This window comes from Aythya fuligula, chromosome 13 (genome assembly GCF_009819795.1).
Source record: "Aythya fuligula isolate bAytFul2 chromosome 13, bAytFul2.pri, whole genome shotgun sequence".
Classification (NCBI taxonomy): Eukaryota; Metazoa; Chordata; class Aves; order Anseriformes; family Anatidae; genus Aythya; species Aythya fuligula.
This window is the reverse complement of record NC_045571.1, coordinates 13,235,465-13,260,649: the sequence shown is the minus strand read 5'-3', so window position 1 is coordinate 13,260,649 and position 25,185 is coordinate 13,235,465. Positions and strand designations below refer to the sequence as shown.

The 25,185-nt window shown below is 43.6% G+C and overlaps 1 protein-coding gene across 1 annotated transcript in view; it reads left to right on the top strand.

Moving 5' to 3' along the window:
* GPC4 (glypican 4) overlaps nt 1-21,576 on the top strand; it is a 69,125-nt gene extending 47,549 nt beyond the window's left edge. Inside the window, exons 4-9 of the mRNA XM_032196364.1 lie at nt 8,930-9,095; nt 15,489-15,619; nt 15,740-15,886; nt 16,334-16,470; nt 18,301-18,476; nt 18,803-21,576. Coding sequence (XP_032052255.1) covers nt 8,930-9,095; nt 15,489-15,619; nt 15,740-15,886; nt 16,334-16,470; nt 18,301-18,476; nt 18,803-19,011 — 966 coding nt within the window. The 3' untranslated portion in view covers nt 19,012-21,576. The remainder of the gene's footprint in view (nt 1-8,929; nt 9,096-15,488; nt 15,620-15,739; nt 15,887-16,333; nt 16,471-18,300; nt 18,477-18,802) is intronic.
* Nucleotides 21,577-25,185: the final 3,609 nt, after the last annotated feature.

Here is a 25,185-nt window from a genome sequence, read left to right as displayed (position 1 = left end):
ACTTTTTTCAGATTGTGTTTAAAAAACATATATATGCATTTTTGTTTTCCATTTAAATCTTCTCTCCTCAAATTCCCTCCTTTGGACCTGAAGTACAAAGTTCTCTAGATCTGTCCTGATCAGCAAATCTAAGAAAAAAGCCTAGGTTGTCATTTCTGCCTGCTTGAAATGTTTCCTGCATCTGATTTTGTCTGTGGATGGCTGTAGGCCTCCAATGCTTTCCTTTGTCATCTGCTGAAGCCTGGTACTTTCTCTCTGACCTTCCTGCCCCTGCCTTTGGGAGACGGAAATCTGCCCATCCCGTAATCACTTCTTGCTACTTAGCCCTTGACAAGCTCTGAAATCAGCAGGGTTAAATTGCTGCCAGCATTGACATTTCCTGCCCCAGCTGAGAGGGCTCTTTTCTGGGGAAAAAAGGAGCAAACACAAGCCAGAGCCCAGAATGACCGAGAAAGGGTGAGAACTGGCAATCCTGCAGTTCTCAAGCTGCAGAGACGTTCCCTTAATTAGTGACACGCGGTTAAACCCGTGGCTCTGTCCAGGGTCGTGACACCTTCGAGGGCAAAGTGCCTGGAGGCTTGCTGCATGCAGGTATGGGACAGAGGTCCCCGTTGTTGGGGGAGAAGAGAGAAGTGAAGTCAAGGACTGAGCCCACTGACAGCGTTTTGTAGGGTCAGGAGGAGCGTGCTTGACCCAAGGGGTAACAGGAGAAGTCTAGTTAGAGGTTAAAAGTCAGAAACAAATGCCAGTTGCAGGATGAAGCGTGCAGCCGTGTGACACTGAATTGCTGTGTTTGCATCACCAGTCTCTCCACAGAGCTGCAGGTGGGGATGTGCTGATAGGACCCTGCCACAGTTGTGATGGTGCTGAGTTTTCTGTAGCTCCCCAGGGGATTGATGCTGTTAAGTTGTTGTCTTGAGGTTCTATTACCACTTTTTCCTCCTATGCTTATGTCTGATCAGAGCACTGGAGACTCTTGAATTTCTTCCCTGGCATGCTGAAAGCCACATGAGATGCAGTTGTCTACAGAGCAGCCTAGCAGCTGGAAAGGGTATTTCAGGGAAATGGTCCTTGGGAACCCTGTGTGCTTTGTCAAGGATAGGCAGCAGCTTCTAAATTATGTGCAAAAAAATAGTATTTCAGTTGTTAAGTACAGGTATAAGCCATATGAAATAGATGCACGGCTTCATATGAAGAATGCACCTACTTTGTGATCTGCGGTCCTTGAGAGATGGTAAAAACTAAGAGGAAGCTGCTGGAGGTGTTTGTAGTGGGTGGAAAAGCTTCTTTGGTATCGGCATTTCTTTCCTAATGAAGTGTGATGATAGCAGCCAAAGAGGGAATTCTGTTGAAACCATTTATGGAAGATAACTGTGGGAGAGGGCAGGTAATCTGCCTTCCCACAGCTGCTTGAAAGCTGGAGAAAGAGCCTGATGGCTTTTTAAACCTCTTTGCTCTGAGCTGCCTCATCTCTAATCAGGCATCCATTAAGCACAAGGTGAAACGTGAACCTGCGTAGACCAACTTACTCTTGGCCTGTGTGAACTCCCTTACCTCCAGCTGCTGTGCCTTAACCGTGGCTCCTGAGCTTTTCTATATGGATGTTGAATGCGAACCAGGCATCAGCTTAGGAGAAGTGGTGATGAAAATGATGAAACACTAAAAGAATAAGAATTTAAACCTTTATCAGCAAATATATTTGGGAGCTGAACTCTTACTTCTGTAAATGTTGTGTCCCTCACCACTGCCATTTGATGATCTGGATCTAAGAGTTTAGTCAGTGAGCAAAGGTCCAATCTCCTTTTGTGAGTTCTTTGTCCTTGGTTGGACTTATGGGGCACGTGTCCTTAATCCTAAATCAGAAGGAAGTTCATGTTTCTATATCTGAAGCCGGACACCTGTTGGGCAAGAGCAGATCCTCCCAGTGAAGTGACGGATCGAAATGAAATTTGTTGCTTGTATGCGTGTATTGAGAGGAGATGGGAAGCAGATGCTGCTGCTTCATGAGCAACTGAGAACCAGCCAGAAGAGCAAAGGAGCCCTTGTAGTGTTACAAAGGGACCTCCAAAAAAAGTTATGTCCAGGCAGTAAGTTGCAAGCTGCTGAGCTGAACAGAGGGGCCACCGTGCACAAGGACGTTTCCATCCATGTGTCAAGGGCAAACATCAATGCAGAAAACAATACTAAGCACTTCTCTACATCAAAGATGACCCTAAGAAGACCTGCCAAGAATGTGGCTGCATCTGCCTGAGCTCCAGCCATCTGAGGGTCTGTGCTAGACATAGCCTTCAAAGCATACTCGAGCAGCAGTCATCACGGATTTAACAGGCTGAGAGTGTGCATGGATGGATGTGGCTGCAGGTTTGGAGCTCATGGCATCACGTAGGAGTATCTCAGTCCATTGGGATTTTTTCTTTCTTTTTATTTCTTTGCCCCCCTCCACATTGTGACTCAGCTGTTAATTCTGAAAATGATATGAGGGATAACTAAGAAAGTTTTTTTGGTATCACTGCCAAGATAAATGCTCTCACTGTTTGGCTCATTATAGCAAACAAAATGCTCATAATTATCCTCTGTGTCTCTGGGTTGGGGAGAGGCCGGTGCTTTAAAGAAGCTTTGTTTGGAGGGCATGCTGCTTCTGAGGACACGGAAAGAAGGAGCTGCTCACCCGGGAGTCATTTGGAAGAGGTGTCTGCATGGCCGTGCATAGGCTTGGGGTGCCTGCACCTGGGCAGGATGCAGGCAGCTCTGCATCTCTTGCACTTGCTTCTGCCATGCAAATGCCCTCAGGAAAGCCCAGGGTTGACTTCAGAGACCTGCAGCAGGGGTAGCGTGGTGGCAGCAGACAGGATGGTACAATGCTATGTCTCATGGAGAGCAACAGCTAAAGAATACAGATCCTCCATGGCATCTCCCAAGACAAGCACACAGTGCTCTCCTTTTAAGACATTAAAATTAAAACCTAGCAGGTCAAGTGTTTTGGTTCTCAGGAGTTCTGTTCCTCCCTGGTAGGGTGACATCTGCATATGCTTTGGGGGGGGGACAAGCAAACTGTAAGTAGTGAATCAAGCGTAAATGCACTCTTGAACTTTTCCTCATGCGGAGGTGACTATAACCAGACAGATAAAGCTGCAGAAACGTTACCATGGGTAGCGAATATGGACAAGGCACAGAGCTGTGCAGTTACCAAATATTGCTGTTAAATGTGCTCTCTTGTGCAAGACCTTGGAGGCCCAAATCTGTGGTTGAATGAGATGCTTTCTAAATTATTCATACGCTAACACAAGGCCAGCAGATTCAGTTAAATGCTGAAATGCGTTGTTAATTCCAAAACACTTTCATTGGAATATTTGGGGTGGGGTATTCCAAGAAATGGCAGTGATCTGTTTCACGATGAGCTGGATGTTTGACTGGCATGTGCCAAGATGATGCTCTTGTAGAAGACAGTGGAGGAAAAAATTATACAAGTAAGGTTGTGTAGATCCTCAAAATTGATGACTCCTGTCTTAAAATTGGCTGCTCACCTGGAGCATCCAACATTACTTTAGTTGCTTTTGGAGGCTTTTGTTTGTTTTGCTGTGTGTTTTTTTTTTTCCGTGAAATCATCTTTGTGTCACTGAGAAGTCACTCTTTGAATCTTATTTATCTAGTATTGCTCTAATTCATTGTTTTTTAAAGAAAACACAACATAAATCAAAAGTAATTTCACTGCATCTATTTTCAAATTGTGGGATTTTGTTTTCTGATGGCTGTGCTGCTGGCATGGCAACGCTATTACTGTGTAAGCTTGGAAGATAAGAAAGCCTGAATTATCAGTGTTATTACAAATAGTTATTAAAGTTGACAGGGTTTTAAATGTTGTTATTAACATTCTTAATGTTAACTTCAGGGTAGAGTGAGAGCATAAAATGTGGCTCTGGCTGTCTGGCAGCTGGAAGGAGTTGCCAGTCTGGCTGCAGCGCATTGCAGGACCATCCACAGCTGGACTTGTACCACCCTTCCTCAGTTCTTCCTTACTTTTGGAAGCAGGAGGAAAAAAAACTGGTTGAGTCTCTGAACCTTAGCTGCTTGCATGGATCAGTTTTCTTGAGCTTTAGTGGCTTTATGTAGGGTGTTAACAAGGCATTTCACTTGATAGGTGAAGCTTGTACCAGAAGCATGCATCCAGATGCACTTGCTAACTACTAGGAGAAGTCTAAGGACACAGGGCAAACCATTTCCCTTATGTGAGATTCTAAAATGTGATGAAAATGGCAATGTATCCATAAAACAAAAACAAAAACACATAGATTTTTGTTACACTGAGAGCACATAATTTTTACAGGAACATGAATGCATCTTCCCCAGTAAATGTAAGTGTGTGGGGGGGTACTCAACAAATATGATATGAAACGTTTGAGTTAACCACAGAAATCCCATAATTGTTTGCTTTCTGCTTAGTTCTTGTGTTTGTGTGAAAATCTTGAATTTTTAAATAGCGAGTCCAATACGAATGTGAAGATTGGTGCCAAAACACATCTGTTAACAGCTTTTAATCTTCACGTTTGACAAAGTGTACAGACATGGACAAATTGTAATTTACATGATGAAACCACAGGGTGATGGATTGCTGCAGTGGCATGGAACGGCACAGAAAGGAAATAAATTTCACAAGATAAAAGGAAGGGTTTGGAGTGCATTTACTTCTATTATAAGCTTTTACAGGGTATGTGCACTACAATGTACTACCTGGGTTCAAATCTACTGGACTAAATCCTGTTCAGCAAATAAAGCTTTCTTTGGGACTCTGCTTTATTAGAAAGGAGATTATTTGGTTTTGAGGGTCATTCTAGAGTAGAGTTTGAATGAACTTGAGTTGCTTTCCAAGATAAACACAACCCCAGAACAAAGCATATCTGGGTTTACTGTTACATACAATGGTGTTTTAAGAGCTTGCACCTGGCATGGCAGAGTGAACATTAAAAGCTTGTGAAGAATTGCCAGTGCAACATATGGCACATCCCTCTGACAGATCTAGAATTGGTCTGGACTGGGCGTGGGCCCATTGCCAGGGGTAAGGTTCTCATTGCAGCGATACGCAGCAGTTAAGCATTTATCACTGTTGTAACGAGGTGTAATTACTCGTAATCTTTCCTGAAACTCTCTCTTACAGGCAATCTCTATTTGTGCCTTCCTGTTGCTTCTCTGAAGCTATAAAACGACAAACCTGGACTATTGAATTCCCACTTTATCTTCCTCTTCACCTGCAGTTGTATTGCAAAACAGGAGCTTACCTGTGGGTTGTGTCCATCATGAGCTATGGCTCCTCCAGGCAGTTGCTGCAGGCTGAGGTTTGAAGGAACTGGTGTTCTGTCACTTGGCATGATCCTCTGCTCAGTTTTGTGTAGAGTTAGAAACCTGTATAGGAAAGGAAGCAAAACCCTGTTTGTTTTTAAAATCATGCGAGGTCTTTGTTCAAAGGAAGCGTGTGGTGTCTAATCTGAGTGAGCGGCCGGTGTCTTCGTAGCGTGGTTCGTCTGCCACGGAACGTGGGAAAGCAGCTTCGGTTTCCCATGCATCTGCTGGGATTCATAAAGATCAACCCGATGAAATATCAAAGCAGGGCAGATGCTGTGAGGTTGCAGCCGCTCGGCGCGGATGGGGAACCTAAGATGGGAAGGCGCCTCCTGGGTCACAGCCTGGCTGGTGATTTTTCGTAACATTGTGCCATGCAATCTCTTTCATGAAACTTCAGCCTTCTGTCAGAGTGTTAATGGAGCCCCCGGCCCACTTTACACTGCTCTAGCACCTGGCTGGTCCTATGAACCTCTTGCTAACTTCCTTCCCAAGGAGGATGCAGAGCATTTTTGTGAGAGCAAGCAGTGGTGGGACAAGCTGGGATCTGCTGATGAGCCTCCAATAAGCGTGGAGGTCCTGGCGCCTACTGCGGGGTGGCATGAAAAGGTTTTTTTGTCACAAAAAACAACAGTGTGGGGGTTCCTCAAAAGTTCTGTCTCTGGGTATGAGATAATGTTTAGTTCCCCCCCTTAACTTTTTTTGTTGTGCAAAGACTGAACCATCTGGCTGGCAGATGATACCTTTACGTTTGTCTGTTTTCAGTTTTCTTACTATAAATCATCTGATTTAGCTGTTTTCTGTTGCATGAGCTCTTCCCAGCACTTGAACTAGCTCTGCTTTAAAGCTATGCTGCCCCAATGAGGAGTTATCTGCTGGGGCTCCTGCTCCTGCTGAGCCTCCCAAACGGGTGTGCTCTGAAGCCTCTAAATCGGATTCCCCCACCACCGCAAGCAGCTTTCTGCACTGAGCACCCCACCTCCTTTTGCTCTGCTAAATGGGCTCCGTCTCGCTCGCTTTTCTACACGATGCCTTCACAGAAAGCAGCATTTGTTCGGTTTGCTCTGCAAGGATGTGTTTGACTGGCCTCTTGGCTCTGTGGATGGCTCCTCTTGTAGGCAGGATTCCCCTATCGTGGGGGCTTTTGTGAGGGCTTGAGACCACGTGTGCTCCTGCCACAATGCCATGAATTCTTGGTTTTGTGAAGTCCCCAAGAGGCTCGGCTCAGCCGGCAGGACAAGGGACAACCGTTCTTTGTCCTGTGTGCTCGGTGCAGCATGACGGCAAATGATTTTGTCTTGGCCAGACGTGGTGGTTTCTGATGGCATCTTCCCTGTCTGCCTCATTTGCAGGGAGCTGTTTCTTGGGATCTTAGCTCATGTCTCAGAGCTGTCGCAGGCCCTCTGTTTGGAGTGTGTATGAAGGCATCTTGTTTCCTTTCTAAAAATTAAAGTGGCTCTTGTTGACAGCAGCAAGCTCAGTTGCCCTGAATGCCTGAGCAGTTGTAGCTGTACCCTGGAGCTGCAAATAAGCGGGGTACAGATGATGTCTGAATACTGCTGGCCAGCCAAAATCCAGCTCCAAGCTCTATAAACCACAGAAGATTGTCCTTCTGCTTTTCTACTCAGTTTCCATGCCTGTTGAAGAGAAACCGTGGTCTTTCTGAAGTTAGCAGAAAGACAGCAGATTTCTGTCCCCAATCTCTTTTTGTAAGAAAAGAGATGAGGTTTTAAAACTCTGCTGCTATTGTTGGCGAAGCTAGCCTGTTCCCAGGGATGTCAGGCGTTGGAGATTTGTCTGGAGCCAGCAGTGGTGCCTGGGGAAAAGCACAAGCACACAGCAGGTGATGGGGTCACTTCCTGAGGATGTTCTCCCACCTTTTAAAAACCGCTGTTCAGACTGGTGGAGATGGATGTGGTGCTTCTGTGAACGTGGTAGTTCTGTGTGGATCTTTTCTTCCGCAGATTTTCATAGTCCTGAGTGTGTGGGGTGTTGTGCGTGTGTGTGCTAGTAAAAACTGTTGCTTGAGCTTTTTCCACCCTTCCCTGGAGTTGATGAAAGCTTTCAGCATGGGAGATCTGTGACAGAGTTGCGGCCCTCTATTTAATCTTGTGCAAAGAACTGATTATGTGACGGGTTTTCTTTGTTTTTAAATCTGTTGCTTGCTAGTTCTGTGTGCTGCTAAACAATTTTGTACCAGAATAAGCAGGGAGCAGTTGTGCTTTCTCTATAGCCCTCATGCTATGCTGGGCTTCATAATAGCAAGGCCGTTATGTGCAGTATGAGGGCTTCCTCACGTTAGTTTGCCTCTTCTCAGCTTTCTCATCCTCTTTGCCACAAAACCCATGTGGCCGGCAGAGATGTTCCACTTGTACCGAATGACCTCTTCTCTTCCTTGTGAGGACACACAGTGTCTCCTCCCCTTGGCATGGTCTTGGATCATAACCTATTTAGAGCACTCTGTAAACGCCTTAAAAGAAGTAGCAAGTACATGGCTTAAAACTCTAGAGACTGTTTATATTTTGTCAGCATATCTCCGATCCTGTCCTAATTTTGTATTTTCACATATGCTTAATCAACCCTAAGACTGGCTCCTGGCGAGACTGGTGCCTCAGATGGACCCACCAAATGGTCAGTAGCAATACGTGGTGCTAGCACTAACGCTTCTCAGGCCAATGGTGTGGAATTTGTTTCAATGAATGTTTTGAAGCTGGGCCAGAGAGTGAATCAAACGTGAATGACCATGAGTCACTTCTGAAAACAGCCCTGTTGAGGGTTCAGAGGTGACTTGCCTGCTGCAGATAGCTCCGCCTGCACGGGCCACAGTGCAAAATTGCAGGTATGTTGGCTTTGGGAGTCCTCCAGGCTTGTCTTTTGGCACTCTGTGCCGAGAGGCTGCCACCTCCATCAATCGTGGCTACCTCCATGGAGAAAGAGTTATGCTATTTAGCATGGTGGGTGCTGAGTATAAAAGAAGCTGGGTGTCTGTCATGTAAATGTTATGTTGCAGGGTTTGAATGTCAGATAAAGGAGATGGTCTGGCTGTGAGAGAGCCGTGCTGGGTGATTGTCAGGGAAGAGCTGCTCTTCATGGGTTTTGTGGGGGGAGTATCAGCAAGCATCACATTTCTGCCACTTTTCCTTGAGAAAGTCCGGAGTCGTCATCTTCGGTGTGTATTTGAAGCAGGGCATGGGTAATGCAGCCTTGTGGTTTCCCTTTTGGCTTGATCATTTTCACTAAGCTCAAATTCTGCATGTCTCCCTTGGGGTGCCTGTCCTTGCAGCCCAAGCAGAGGTCCCTCAGCATCTCTGTGGGTGCATGACAGTGCAGATTACATTCTGAAGAGGGGAGGACTGGCTGTGATCCATGAGTAGCAGGTGTGCCCAAGGAAGTAAGCCAAAATCCTCATCCACAACCCAGATCTCTGGGACTGTGTACCTGTGCATCATGCCTCATTACACCTCCTTTGCACAGTTCCATTCCAACTAGCCCCCTGGTAAATGTGTTGTTTGTTTGCTTTTGTTTCTTTGTTTGTTTTGTTTTCTTTGCTCTAGTGACTGAGGGCTAATTTTCTTCTCCTTTTTCTCTTTTAAAGGTGAACCCCACACCACAGGGTACAAGAGCACTGCTGAAAATGATGTACTGCCCGTACTGCCGAGGTCTGGTATCGGTGAAGCCCTGTTACAATTACTGTTTTAATGTTATGAGAGGCTGCTTGGCCAACCAAGGGGATTTGGACACCGAATGGAATACCTTTATGGGTAAGGTCCCATTAAAACTGTGTGTAAGGATATCCTGATATTGTTTCCCCCATTTTAATGGCTTTTAGGAGCAGCCATGTGTGCTACAGCAGATTTTTAGGTGTCTGATCGGTTATCATTTTCTTCCACATCTCTGTGTAGAACAAAGCTGTTGTAGTTCACATTAATTTCTAAATACACGAGACTTTCATTGCACCAGTGACCTCCATTGCAGGAAACTAGGCAGATAGAGCTGCCATGTGCTTGTAGGCCTGGAATGTCTCTTATGTCACAGCTGGGCTTGCTCCAGCATCTCCTCTGTCTTGATGCATTACGGTGTCCAAAAACATAAAGGCTGAGGTCAATAAAGACCAAATGCCAGTTAGAAATAGGGAAACAGTGTCCTGTTTTGGTGCAAAGACTTGCAACCTGTAAAGCCACGTTGGTTGGATGGTTGGTCCATACTGCCCTTGGATCTGCTCTCCTCTCTTGCTGACTTGGTCCCTGTCCTTTTGCCTCTGCTTCCAAGGACTCCCATTGCGCAGCCTTCCCATCCTTTCACTGGTTTCTCTCTGGTGTAGGTATAAGCTGTTTCTTTCCATATGACTCCTTGTACGTTGTTGTTACCATACGTCTGTTCTTCCCAAAGTCGTTTTTCTTGCTATGCAGTCTGGGAGGCTTCATCAGCCATTGTGAGCTTTGGCTGTAGACCTGTATTTTATAGCAAAAATTGAAACGTAAAGTGTCTAAATCTGTAAACAGCTTATTTGGTGCTAAGCTACCATCTTTGTCAATAGGCTGTATGTGGTGCTTTGCAAATACTTTTGCCATCATCTTCTTCCCGTTTATTTCTTTTCCATGCTTATAAATTTTATTATTTGATATATGCAGTAAACTGACTAGTCTAATACATGAGTAGACAGAAATATTAAATTCTACGTTCAGTCAAGACTGCAGAATTTGTGACACATCATGTTTTTTGGGCACAGGCAAGATAATGTTAAATGTTTTCGTTTGTGCTCCTTTTCAAGGAGCTTTGATTTATCTGTGAAAGCATCTTTTGGGAACAGTCACTTCGCTATAGTTTTAATGTATGATGAAGTGCACGTGTAAAGTTTCTGCAGCTACTGACAAGGCTGTGGTACTCTTCCAATTCTGCTCTTGGAGGGGAAAAAAAATAAACGGTTAGAAAAAAAGTCCCTTTCATTAAACTGTGAGATAAAAAAGGGAAATTGCTGATAATTGGTGTCCTAGGCTAGATTTAAATTGTAGAACTTGTGTTTTGTGTACAGGCTTTTCATTTAATTGCTTGTGCCAACTGGATGTATGAAGGGTATTATTTCAGAAGGTGTTTTTTTGCCTGTGTGTTCCATGTAGGGAGTTAAATGTGACACTAAATTGGGTTTCTAAGTCATTCTCTGGGAGGCTGTCATTCCTCCCCCCCACTCCCCCCCCCATTCCTGCCAGCCGTCTTTCTCATGAGAATATTAAGTATTTCAGCTACAATTGTTGCTGAAATAGCTCAAAGCCAGGAGACTTGCAAACATCTAGTCCAAGTAGAAAAGAGGAATCCTATGAAAGGGAAGGGCATAATGCCAGAAAACAGACAAAAGCACAAGCAGCTAATTGCTGTAGGTGGTATGCAACTAAAAACGAAACTTGGGGGAAGCCAGCAAGCCCTGTCACACGAGACTGATCAGGGACTACATACGATAATTAAGACTATTAAACAAGACAAAATAAATAAGTGCAATTCCAGGTTAGAAGCAAAGCTTTCTTCTTGCAGCGCTTGCTCCCTAAAGGCTTCTTGCCCACTCATTACTGAAGTACAGTATTACGCTTTGTTACGTTTACTGGCACTATTTGCACTTGTGGTGGAGCACAGATACCAAGAACTTAAGCTGTGCTTTCTTCAGTCAATTTAATAACTGAACAGGTGCTGGTTATGTTGCAGATTTTGTTTTCTGTCTCAATTTGACACTTGAGGCAAACTAAATTAAACAGATCTGGTGTTTTTTGGGGGAGTGCATATGTGGCAAATGTCCTTTGCGTGTTTTTAAGTTTAAAAGCAAACAAAAAAACAACAACAACTCACTTGCATGTGCTTGTGCTTAATCCTGGTTTGCACTGTGGGCGTAAATACTAAGCTATGATAATTTGTGTGCCAAAAACAGATTTTGAAGTGAGTGAAATAATTTAAAGATAGTTAAAGAGGGGAACTAGCAATAGATACTGGAAGTATGTGTGAATTTGTGTATGTGTGTGTAAAATATGCATCTGAATGTTTGTGTACATGTTTCTGTTTAAAAAAAAAAACACACACACATTAATTTGTAAGATTATTTCTGACTATAGTATAGCTTACTGATTCTTTTTTACCATTGTCTTTCTTTTCAGTAACCTTTATTTATCTCTGTCTTCATTGCCTGGTTATGCCCAGATTGACAATGTTTAATAGAAGAATAGCACCCCTAAAGTTAGTGGCTCTCTATGTAAGTCACTTATGTAAAGCTTTTCCAAACTGGGATGCTGAGTTTGTAGGCTCTTCAAGACAAAGACTTCCTCCTGCCTTACTTTTGCAAAGTACCATTTAAGTTGCAATGTATGAAACCATGACTGAATTGTATTCTTTTATTCTCATTTAACTATCTTTAAATTATTTTGCCATCCATTCTCGACACAATTGTACACCAATTAGGCAGCGGTATACTTTGTTTCAGACAAGCTTTGGGGTGGGAGTATATGTAAAGGCTTTCCTGAATTAACAATGTTAATCTCCAGTGCCTTTTCATGATTTTTTTTCCACAAAGGTTTACTCTGCTCAAAGATGTAGAATTCAGGCTCCCCATATACATATCTGGAGTACTACTTTGTGTGCAAAGAATTTTTTCCTTTTAAAAAAAATGATTGTTGTTAATGAATGGTCAAGGTCTTCCCCCTCCTTCCCTCTCCTTTTAAATCAGATCTTGGGGTTAAGACTGAAAACTGCCTTTTGTTCTTCAAGTCAGACAGTGAGGCTGACGATGTGGGTTTCTGATTATTGGTGGCACAATGCAAAAGAATTGCTTTCCTTCATGAGTGCGAGGTGCTTTGTCGCCAAGGATTGTCTCAATGCCAGTAGCAAGGACAAATGTATGCAGGAGGAAAAGAGTCTTTAAGGGATGATGCTATATGGTGTGGTGTAGGTTTTTTTTTTGTTGTTGTTGTTTTTTCCCCTCTCCAAATCCACTTCTGTCTCCCCAGCAGTGAGGAAAGACAGTCTTTGTCGTGCTCTGTGTTTGTAATAAATGACCAGCGTATGTTTTTAACTCTGCCAGACTTCTTTTGTGAAGTAGATCAAACTTGCAGAGCCACCTTGCCGTGGCTTGTAAGTGCCGGTTATTTTGAACTGGAGCTGGGGAGGGGGAGCGGGGAAGAAAATCTTTCTGGGAGACAAGTTACACCTAAGCTTAGTTTATGATTTTAGTGCAACTTGCCTCCCCTCTCAAAGTGCAGCAGTGCTAATGTTATCTTGAATCCCAGCCAACCTTATTAATGTCAAATGTGGCTGCCAGAGGGAATCTACTGCTCGCTATGACTGCTGGTGAGGACACCAGCCAGCTCCTGGTGGGAGGTAAAAGTTTGCAGGATCACCCCCAAATCAAGACTGTGGGCTGGGTAGAGTCCCCCATTCCCCTCCCCCTCCTCTTTTTAATGAAAGTTTATTTCATTTAGTGCTTCTTGTCAGTATCTATCACTACTCCTGAAGAGCTACAGTTGAATATATTCTCCAAGGGCAATTATTGCTTTCCTTATCTTTTATAGCCAGCTTTGGCAGCTCTGCTGGAGGCCGAATGCATTTTCTATATCAGCAGTCAAAGCAGTGGCTGCATTCCTTTGCTGTGATACATGTAACGCCATGGCACCATCAGTAACAAAGGACCCAATTCGCTCTACATTCCCATGGTCTTGTGTATGGCCTGCCCGGCTCAAAGTTTACAAAGACGCCAAACAGCCAGAAGAATTGGGGTTTATGTTTCCTTTCAGTCTTTCACAAACACTTTATTGATCTGCGGCCTTTCCTGGCCACTCAGAGAATTAAGTAGTTACAAAATGGAATGATTTTCTTTTTTAAAAATTACGCATTTTTGTATGTTTTATTATCTGTCTATTCATAATATTTTTATTTGAAACGAGTGGCTTCCTCCAAACTGCGATGGGATGTTCTTTATGTGCGTGAAAAACCCCAAAAGCTTTGACAATGATGAACACATTTAAGTTGTGCTCCACTTGTTTACAAAAGTCTCTATTTGGTAGCACATCAAAAGCATTTTTCTCTCCTCCGGCACAATGGTATATTCATGCTAGTAGTCATTACTCAGAGATTTGAAGCATCACTTTATTGGAGCCCACCACAATACAGTCTAAGACTCTTTGTTTCATTTGTTATTACCTTCTTTAAAAAAATGCATTTATTTCAGACCTGTTTGTAGTCAGTGACGGCTAAATTCCAGCCATGCCCTGCAGCAGCTCTGTCATTAATGCTGGTTGTGTGCATCTGAGGGGTGAGGGTGTTTCCTGGGGCTTGAGCTCCTTGTGGGTTTCATCCCTAAGCATCCCTTGGATGGCACCACTGGTCCTCACTGAGGCTTCAGCTCCTCCAAAGGAATTTTTAGGGTCTCTTGGTCCCCTGATCAATCCATGCCCAGCAAATCTTTAAAACAGATTTGTCTTTACAGAGTGGATTTCCAGGTTAGGAATGCTTCTGCAACTTGTGTGGTGTTTTTTGTGTTGAATTTTTGGGATTTATTTTTATTATTTTTAAATACGTAAGTAGCTAAATTGCATATTTTATTTTTTTATTTTTTAGTGTAGCTTGAAAGGAATTGGACATGCAGGCAGAGCTATTAGTCAATGTTTTAGTATTTGGAGTATCTTTATAGGACTGTAATTGGTAACTGAAGCCCACAGAAATTTTCTGCTTGTCAAAAGTACTTTCTGCACTTAAGAGAATGAACATCACAAAAAACACTTTTCAAGAGAAATTAATAGAGAAATTGATAGACTGAACGTAAAACACTCATTTCTCCCTTAATGAAAGGGAATGGGTGTATCCTTGGGAATGGGGAACCACTCCTTGGGAGAGGGCTTCCTTGGGGCTGTAGGTGCTCTTATGCTCACCTGTGTCATACAGGCTAGAAAAATTATAAATAAATAAATAAATAATAATAATGCAACTGCAAAGTTACGAATTTGTGGCAAGGCAGCATGAAGCGACACGGGAGAGGAGAGCAGAAAACAGTGCTTCAGAAATTGAGGGATTGCAGAGGAAACTGATGTTAAATAAAGGTTGTGATGGACAAGAGGAGGTGACTGCCCAGCACAAGACATGGGCCTGCAGGTGCTGTTTAGGGGAGGCTCAGACAAGGCTTAAATTAAATGCAGTGCAGGGTGAAATCTTTAATGCCAATAATAATTTCCCAGAGGAAGTGATGGAAGTACAGTAGCTGCCACGTTTAATGATGTATTTGAAGAGTACGTGCGTGTCAGCACGGGAGGACCGAGCTGGTGTTGTCTGAGGGACTTTTCCATCTGCCCTTGCATAGAACACGTGCCATATATATCATCAGTGCACAGCATTTGTCTTAGGCTCCTGCAGTCTCCCTTGTGCCCATGTAATGCCGGATCATACAGTCCTATGTATTCTCCAGACAGCCAAGTCTGTAGCTCCCTGTAAGGGAGAGGCCGCAGTGGTGGTGCTCTTGGACCCTTCCGTGTCAGTGTCTGCTGGTCAGGACTGGCATGACGAAGCTGGTGGCTCTCTCTCTTTCAGCTCTGAAAGCAGTCTTTAAAAACAAGTGACACAAGGAAACCTTTAATAAATAAGCATGGAGAGGAGGGTTTTAGTAATGCTAGTTTTAGTGGGAGTAGCTGATTACAGACTACATTTTGGCAGACTGCGAAGGCTCTCCCTCACTTAGCGCTGCTTTTGATGTGTATGAGCCCGTGGCTGAGTGCTGGCAGCCCAGTAAGTGCCAGCCAGTCTGTTGAAGTTATAGGCCTTGGGAATGCAGCACAAGGTTTCCTGCAGACATGCGCTAGTCAGAAGTGATGCTGTGGTGGTGAACATCTGTGTACTGCTGTGGCACCTGTGTGGTTCTCCTTGGTCAGCCCTGCTGGGCTGGTCATGGCCACGTCTTGCCTTGATGTCTTCGTACAGAGCAAACTAGTCACTTGTTCACATCGGATTGTGAGGAGTTTCAAATGCAACACCACACTGCCTTTAATGAGTGATGGGGAGGGGATGTTGTTCTGCTCAGGAGCATGCTTGAAATGCCCATTTTGGAGCAGAGGGTCTGTGCATCCCCGTGTGCTTGATGTGTGTTATCCTTAAAGCAGCTTCATTAAAAGCTTTCATTTCTCTCTTTGTGTTAGATTCAATGCTGCTGGTAGCAGAGAGGCTGGAGGGGCCTTTTAATATTGAGTCAGTCATGGATCCCATTGATGTGAAAATTTCAGATGCAATCATGAACATGCAGGAGAACAGCATGCAGGTGTCTCAGAAGGTAAATGGGCAGTGGGGACATTGGCTTTATTTGCCTAGTGTATTGTATTTCCCTCTGGGTTCTGAAGAGGAGGTCTCTTGTAACTCCCGTTTCGTAAAACCATTTCCTTCTCTTGCATAGGTTTTCCAGGGATGTGGCCAGCCAAAAACACTTGCACAAGGTCGAACCGCTCGCTCTGTCTCTGAAAGTGGTTTCAGTGCTCGCTTTAGACCATACAACCCGGAGGAGCGGCCAACTACAGCCGCTGGCACGAGTTTGGACAGGCTGGTGAGTGCCCTGTCTGGCCAGTACTATGCAGGTGCTACTCCCCTATGTACTGTGGTGTTCTTTTTCCACTTGTAATTTGTAGTTGTTGGTTGGTGGTTTTCTCTTTTTCTTTCTTAAATATTCCTTGGCTGCCTTAAACTCTCTGAGGGGTGTAATCTGTCCATGGCTCTGGATGTAAATTACCTCAATACTTGTGTGTCAGAAAGTGCCTGTTTAAAGGCTTTGCTTATGAGTAATATGTGTTTGAAGAGTGGTGTTTAATTTTGTATTAAAAAGTAAATCAACCATCAAAACGACACAACTTTACATGCAGCCTAAAGATCTGGCTTGTACACGTCTGTTGTGATAAAAATACCTTTCCAGCTTTGCTTTTAATGAGTGTTTGGTATTCTGGATTATGTCTCTTTTTTTTTTTTTTTTTTTTTTTTTTTTTTTTTTTTTTAATAGGTTACTGATGTAAAAGAAAAGCTGAAGCAAGCCAAAAAATTTTGGTCATCTCTCCCTGGCAACATTTGCAATGATGAAAAGATGTCTGTAGGCACTGTCAACGAGAACGAGTGCTGGAACGGGAGCGCCAAGAGCAGGTTTGGAGAAACCCCTGCCCTGGGTGAACGCTTCCCCTCAGTTTGTCCCCATATGCTGGCCTAACACCATGAGCCACTGCTCTTCCAAGGCTTACACACATCTCCCCTGAGCCTGGCTGCTCCTTTGGCTCATCTTCTTGTAGGCAAGAGAGCTTGGATGCAAAGCTAAAGGGTTGTCTGAGCTCTGTGTGGTGGATTGTTTTAAAAGATACCCAGATGCAGTTTCTCTCTTCGCACTTAAGACTCTTACTGACCACTCACAGGTCTGGGGAGGTGAGGTGTACAAAGCCTTGGCTAAAAGACTGGAGATGCTCACATTGTGTTGTTGCTTCAGTGCCCCCACTTTGTGCTTCTTGCATGATGCTTACCAGGAGCTATTTCTGAGTTTCTTGTTAAGCAAGGGCAAAGGAGTTGGAAGCCAGAGAAAGGTCTGCTTCTCTGCTGCTGAGGACACTGGCACAATGGGACCAGTGGTTTTCATGCCCACTTTTTGTGGAAAAACAGTTACAAAACCTTTTTTTTTTTTTTTTTTTTTCCTAAGAAAGAAATTACCAACACATGAATAAGCCAAAGGATTTCTGTCGTATGGTTTATGTAACTGTTTAACTTTTATTTTGGAAATAGAAGGTTTTTTTTTTTTTTCCTGCTCGCTTACTGAGGAAATAAGCAAAATCCAAGATGTTCATTGTGTGTGTATATATATAAATATATATATATATATATAAAAAAGTCCATGGTTTTCCAGCTGTTTTTCTTCATATTTACAGCTTTTGTTCTTAATATTTAGATATTTCTGGTGTGCAGGATTACTGTATAAATTTTACACTGTTTCATGGGTGCCTGAAACTCTGCATTGCTCAGCTAGCTTTATGGTTTTGGTCTCTGTCACAAGAAATGGCTCTGCCCTCCTGTCTGCAGGAACTAATGTTGGTACTGTAATTAAGCGAGAGTAATATTTTCTTCTGTTAAACAATGATTTTTCTTGCAAGTCAGGTAATTGGATTTAGAAAGCAGTGTCATATATCTGGTCTGTAAGATAAAAGGTGTCATTCCTACTCTATAAGATGATACTACAAATGCCTGTTTCAGGAGATATATTCTGTTGGGTTTTGTTGCTCAGTAGCTCATTTAAACCAGCAGATTGTCCTTGTGTTTAGATGTGCAGCAGCGCAGACCTGAACATACGCACATCCTCAGGCAGAGTAGGGTGGCTGTTGTCTACCAATAAGTTGAGTTATGTTATCTTATTTTCAAAATCACAGATGTTTTTCCTGCTGGGGTTATTAGAGAAATTGCATCTCATGTCTATGTGGTGAGCAGTCCATATGTAGCAGCTTTATTGTTGAGGTGTATTATACAAAGCCAGAAAGGCTCTTGCCTCCAACAGTTCCTGTAGGTTTCTCTGGCATAGCTATGACCCCAAAGGCTGTTTTCCTACAAGTGTCATCTAACTGGACATCAGGGCATCTCAATAGCTTGTGTTGCTCTGTTGCCTTGCAGCAAGCTGATTTATGCTGCTGTTAAGCCATTATTATTATAAACCCTATATCTTCCTTCTTTTTTCAAACGGAGGAGAAAATTCCCCAACCCCAGGTAGAAGGCAAGGCATGTAAAAGGCACAGGATACATAAGAACACTGATTAATTTCTCATGCTAAGAAGCCAGAGAAGTGCTCCATGTGGGCTAGCATGTGGGAAGAAAGCATTAGGCTCAGAAAACCACCTGAGTGGAGAAGCGGGGTTGGCATCACTGTCTTTCCACACTCTCACCCCTCAGCGTGGTCGCTGCTGAGCTGCAGCTCCAGTAACACCAGGAATGGTTTCTTTTTAGATATGACTTTGCAGTGACTGGAAACGGCTTGGCAAGTCAAGTGAATAACCCAGAGGTGGAAGTCGATATTACCAAGCCAGACATGGTGATTCGCCGGCAAATCATGGCTCTGCGGGTGATGACCAACAAGCTGAAGAATGCATACAGTGGGAATGACGTTGACTTCATTGACATCAGTACGTTTGCTTTTGTTTGCCTTTTGCTTTACTTTTTTCTTCCTCCTTTTAATTGGAGTTCGTGCTAACACAGAGTAACTAGCTAAGCTTCAGCTATCTGTGAGTTAGTAAGGAGGGTGAGAAATTGCATCTCTGGCAGGCTGCGTGCAGAGTCTCATAAATGCTGAAATACTGTGCGCTGTGAAGTGTCGGCATTCTCCTTACACCAGGAGCGTCACAGAGGCATCTGCATATTGTGATTTTGTTTTTTTTCTTTTCCTTGCTGCCTTTTGCAAACAAAGCATTGAGCTGCAGAGGGCTACAGCGTGTGTGTGTGTTTCCTGCAGGTGAGGAGAGCAGCGGGGAGGAGAGCGGCAGCGGCTGCGAGTTCCAGCAGTGTTCCCCGGAGTTCGAGTTCAATGCAACCGAAGTTACTGGAAACTCCAACAAGAGTGATAAAAAAGCGAACACTTCTGCCGCTACCAGTAGCGGTTTATCACAAGCAGCCTTGTTCCTTAGCATTTTGTTCTTGGCCATGCAAAGACAATGGAGATAATTGTGCAGCATAGTGGGGAAAAAAAGACTTTTATTATCAAAGTTAGAAGGCACCTGCTTTCACTTTTATACCATCTAGTGACTTTGCTTTTTAAGTTAATGGACAACAGTGTACAGTTTTTACTATGTTGCCACTGGTTTTAAGATACTGATTTTTTTCCCTTGCTATTCTGGGAATAACAGGAATGGGGCCTACCAGTCTGTCCCGTTCACCAAGAGTCCATGATAGAGGTGGATAACAGAAATGTATATACAAGCCTGTAGTTAGCTCTGCATTTGTCTTTATCACTTTTTTATTTTTTATTTTTATTTTACCACATTTCTTACAAAAAGAAGAAACCCAGGGTCCTTTCTTGGCATGTAACAAGTATGTGTTTCTGAAATGAGAAATATCTGTACAGAAGCAGGTTTTATTTATCATGTTATCTTATGGGGAAAAATAATTACCAAACAAGCAGAAAACATGTTTCATGTAGTTAACTTCCCGTTTATCCACGTAATGTTAGTTGCCTTATCTGGAAAAAAGTGGAAGTAATTTGTCTTTATTATGCAGCGAAACAACATGAAGACAGAACCGGTCAGTGTGCCAAGTGCCCCATTTGCATAAGGTGGTAATGCCAGGAGCAGGTTGTACTTTCTTTACAGGATGTTTGGTTAAATTGGAAGAGACTACAGAGAATTCCAGTTTTGCAGATGCTAAGAAGAGTTATCAGTTGTTCCCCAGGATCCTTGCAATTAGCTGTAACTCATGTAGGTCAGTTCCTGAAGTGCATCTCCAGTGGGAATAAGGCATTAAACTTGTTTGGTTGGAAGCAACTTGTTGTGTCACAGATCCAAATGCCAACACGTGTCTTGTCTGCAAATTTGTTAGATGAATGCTGGATTGATTTTTTTTTCTATTTCTTATTTTTAGGAAAACTTTGCTGGGGGTGAAGGAGGGAGAACTGTTGGTTTTGTTTTTGCAAGAGTTTTGTCTCCTCTCTGACCAGGGGCAGAAGGGAAGGCTGGGCAGAATGCCCTGTGGCACTGTTGCAGGCAGGAGCTGGCAGGGCTGAAGACGCCTCCTTTTTGGTGCTCTTGGTCCCCTGGGAGCCAGTGCCCAAGCACAGAGTGACTGCAGCTTTTCGAAGCTATGCAAGACGCCCGTCTCTCTCTACGTATGCTTTTGCAGTTGGAACAGTCTTGTGGTACAACAACTCATTAATAAAGGAAAAGTATATTTTTAAGAAAAAGATATTAAATAATTTTTAAAAGAGTGGGGGGGGGGGAAGTCTTCAGAAAGACTCAAAATTATTCTGCGTGTGTCTCCTCCTGCTTTAGGGTAGCCTTTAGGTCTGGCTGGATGCTGGGATCCAGCCAGGAGAGCAATCCAGAGAGAGGGAGGGTTTGCTGTATTCCACCCTTGTGTTGTAAGGATAATTTTCTATTTTTATATTGAAGCATTAATTACTTGTTAGCTCAGGGTCAGTGTTATATTCAACTTTATTTTCACACCAAATTTCTGCAAAGCTATAAAGATGGAATATTCTTGGCTGGTATAAACAATCCTGAAGGCTTAATTTTACTAGAAGTAGCCCGTTATTTATTAAAACATGATGTTAGTAGAGTAGGGATATTCTGGCTAGATTATTTTTCTTTAGAAAATAAATCATGGAAGCATAAAATTGAAAAAGTTATAAATTTATGTGTGGGAAAAAATGGATTGTAAATAGCTAAGTTGCCTTGTGAGGAATTGGAAAATGTGCTGATACTTAGAAACTACCTCAGTTCTGAGGAATTTCCTTTCTAGCTTTGAGTGCTATTACATTTACTTGGTAGAAGTGAATCTGGTCTCCAATATGTAGCTGAAAGAGTTATCCCTATAGACCTTGTTAGATTGTTTTTAATTTAGAGGGTTGAACTACATCCAGCTGTTTTCTTTCAGCTAAGTTCCTTAACAAAGAGAATTTCTGAATTAAATATTGCTGATGGTTTCCATGACTTTTACTGATTTGTTTGGTTTCATGGCATTTTCTGATTGCCCTTTAATTATTTAAATGGTTCTAACCATTTGAATTTTAATCCTGAAATAAACAAACCTTAGATGCACTACCATTGTAAATATATCACAGTAAGGTCTGACTGGATAACCCTTCTGGCTTATACCCAGCTGGCAGGCCGGCAAAGTTAAATGAAGAAAAAAAATTTAAACTTCTTCAGAGCTCAGAGAATGGTGAAACAAAAGCCCTGTGTTCAGAGTGGCTGACTTTTCCAAGATCTCAGTTTTTGGCAAAAATGTTCATATGTAAGAAAGTTGCTTGTAAATTCTCCTGCTTTTAAGCGTTCTGCCCAGTGTGTACTTAAAGAAAAACATTTCTGAATTTATATTTATCATTTTACATCTAATTGCTTACTAATTATTATTCATTAGTTTGGTAAAAGCAAACAATGCAAAGACCTGACGTGAGTTTTAAACTTGTCCAGTTGACGTTGTTAATAGCACAACAATCCTCCACTATATCAAGGACAGATTTGTCACCTGGGGCTACAGGAAACAAGAGTAAACATCAATGTAGGATGATGAAAAGTTGTGTTCCTGCTTTTATTTTGTGTTTGTGTGTGAAATTGGCTCTCTGACATGAGCTTGTAAACTAAACCATACGGGTGGGGACTGAGGCATGCTGCTGGCTGCTTGCTCGTCAGAAGGCATCTGCTCCATTTCTTCCAGTGTTTGTTTTTTTCCAAATAACCATTGCCATTATGGTCGTGCTTTAAAGAAAAATTCCCATGTATAAATTAATTATTAATGCAAGTACTAATGAGCTTCAAAAACAAAGTTAACCAGAGAAGGTGGTATTCTTGGTGGCATTGAGGTGCTGTCTCCCAGAGTTGAATAAAAAAAAAATCCAGCCTCTGAAAGGATCTGCTGTAACAGATCAGTGACTCTTTTGCTCTTCTGAGTGAAGCACATGCCACCCTGTGCTGCGACAGCTGTTCAGGTGATGTACACGTACAGGTCGCTATGGGTTTCCCCAGCAGACCAGCCTGCCTATTTACACTTCTGATAGTAACGAAGGGTGAAAAAGAGAGCAAACAATGGCACTCCTGTATTCAAACAGCCTCTCATTTCATTCTGTGATGGATGGTGTGGTCCGAAGTCGAGACCGGTGACTGGAGCGGCAGGAGGAGTCCCTCTGGTGCTGTTCTGGCCTTGGCACTGCCTCCTGTTGAGGTGATTCTTGTTGGGAGGCTTCTGGGCAGCAAAATGGGTGATGCTTCAGTGAAGGCTGAGCTTAACCTGGCATTTGTCCTCACAGGCAAGTTGGCATATGTATTTTTGAAAGGTGCAACTTCTCAGTACTTTAATTATTTCTTATACCTGATGATGATGAACTTTCCCTCCCCATCCTCTAATTGCTTTAGCTGGATGCAAGACTTGCTGAACCAGGTAAGGCCTCTAACCTGGTCCTGGCTCCTTGGTCATGGTAGCATCTGCTATCAGACATTTCAGGGCAAGGCGCACAAAAATCCTTTCAATTTCTTTGGATGTTTTTGTAGCATGTCCTACAGTAACCAATGGCTCTGTTTGTCACACCACCACCACCACGGGCACCCTCTACCCTCACACTTCTCTTGTGCAGTCCCCTGTTGTGAAAGCAGTGATGCATGGTGCATGGCTGACATGCTGGCAGCAGCAGTAAACCACACCAGTGGCGCTCTGCACCAGTGCTGCTGCTCTTGCGCACTTCACTTTCCAGCACAAAACCTCAGTGTTTCTTGTTGGTGGGAAGGCCTATGCACTTGCACATCCCTACAGCTGGGAGCAGTAGTGGGCATCTCCTGCCAACACAGACACTCCTGACGCATGTTGGGGATGCTGAAGAACAAGGATTGTGCCAGTGGAAGCTGGTGGCTGTGGCTGAAAACCCAAACCTGGATATATCCATCTCCCATTGCTGGAAGAAAACAGCTTGCTTGTTTGTTTGTTTTGTCTTTTTCCTTAATGCTGTTGGTTTTATTTTCCCATTTAGGATGGGCTGAGGGGGCCTTCCTCTGCTGCTGCTTTTCTTTGGATGCTGTCTATAAGGATAGTCATAATTTAAAAACATAGAAATGAAAGCAGAGTGGTAAAATTGATGTAGGAGTATTGCAATCCCCAACCTGGATGGTGAGGGTTACACCCCAGGGTGAGATTTGCAGCAAGTAGCTGCCCTGGGAGGGTGGAGCAGCCACCTTAGTCAGCACTGTCCCATGCTGGCCTTGTGCCAGTGTCCCCTGTGCTTGGTGTGGTTATTTTCCATGTCCCAAACAGTCGTGTGGTGTCATGCCACACTTCACAGCATCTTCTTTCATGTGGCTGTGATTTAATGGCATAAGGTGATCCATATCTGCAAGACACGTGTTGATTAGAGATTGTGTAACTGTGGCTTTTTTTTTTTTTTTTTTTTTTTTTTTTAAGGACAACCTGAATGTAAACCAGCCTTTAGTACTGGTTTTCAGTTCTTCTTGATACTGCTGTTGCAGGCATGTTTTCTGGGGGGTTGTTTGGTGTTGTTTTTATGGTTTGTTTTTGTTTCTGTTTTAAATCCTCTGCTTTGGCTTGTTTGAGGGCATGTAACAGTGTAAATTGCCTGGGAAGATGCAGCTCTTTATGGGCTTGCTGTAATTCTGGGTCAAGTGTGCTTAAATTGCTGTAATTTGTATCTAATGGATTACATGGATTGAGAGCCCTTTTATAACTGCTGGATCAAGGAGGGGCTGCCTGCCTCGGGAGGAGGGGAAGGCGTCCCCTTTGTCCCTCTTCTCTGAAAGGGCCGTCCTCTTTGGCAGTCTGTGGGGCTGGGCAGCCTGCCGAGATGGGGGGGGAGGGCTGGGCAGGAGGTGTTTGCTGAACCCTGCAGGTCTTGCAGAGTTACCGGATGACGAATGAACATTTCATCCCCGGGCATAATTCCATCCGGGGGATGCTGGTGGCATGTCCCAGCGTTGGTTTCTCTCCCAAGTGTGGGGGGCTTGATGCTGGGGCAGTTGGTGGAGCTGCTTTTCCTCCTGAGTCTGCTCTGCATTGTTGGCAGCTTGTTTGGGCTCCTTCCAGCCCACTCTCACTGCCTTTGCCCCTTATTCCTTGCTGACTTGGCTGGTTCTTCCCATAGTTTTTGCACTGTCGTGGATCCTGCTCTTGCTTGTGTCGTCTCCTCCAGAAGCTGTCCTTTTAATCCCCAGCCACAGAGCACCACAACTGTTAAACTGGAGTTTCCATATTCTTCCTAAAGCAGCTCTTACAATTTACACTGGCAAACCCACCTAACCATGTTACACATTTCAGAAGCCAGTTTCTCTTGGAAGTCCAGGAATGGGCCATTCGATGGGGAAGGGCACCAAATAGGCTACAGACCTACTTGGGTTTTTGGCCCAGTACTGCCAATGTGGGTATTTGCTGGGCTGCTGGGTGCACTGCAGTATGGTTGAGGAGAGGGTGGAAAAAGCTGGGGCCGTGTCCTTGTAGCTGTCCCATCTGTCTACCAGAGGATGACCAAGATGATGGAGGAACTGTGTTCATGTCTGGAAGGAGCCTTCTGCCACACTCAATCAAAATCGGTGCTCTGCATCGCCTTCTTTTACATAGCTGTTCATCTTCCCAGAGCCTTCCTTTACATAGCTGTTTGTATTCCCAGTGGTTCCCACCACGTTGTCTCCTGCTATGTGTGCCATTAATTCATGTAATCTGATGCAAATCAATATGCTAAAACCCTCATTAATTGGGTTACTGATTTATACTAATGAGACTTAAAATCTTGGAGGAGTTTAAGGCTATTTGTTTCTCCTCTAAGTGGCTCGACGACTTATTGTCAGCCCCACAATGCCTGGCCCTTGGCTGGGCTGGTAATTGCCTCGTGACTGTATTTGCATCAACATAATGGTGAGGATGTTAGCAGGAGTTAAGACATCGCATTTTTTTCCTTCGAACAGGAAAATTCAGGATTAGCAAGGTGGAATGTGTTAGCCTGTAGTTGCTCACAGCCCCATTGTGTAGAGTGGCTGCTCTTTACCTACAGTCCAGGTCTGTTGCTGCTTCCAATGTAAATTGATTTTTTTCAGAACTTTGCAAGTCTAGCTGTAAAATTCAGGCCTGCTTGAAACTTGGCACGTTAGGAATTGGCCAGGCTTTTATTTTTTTTCTGGTGGAAAGAAATGA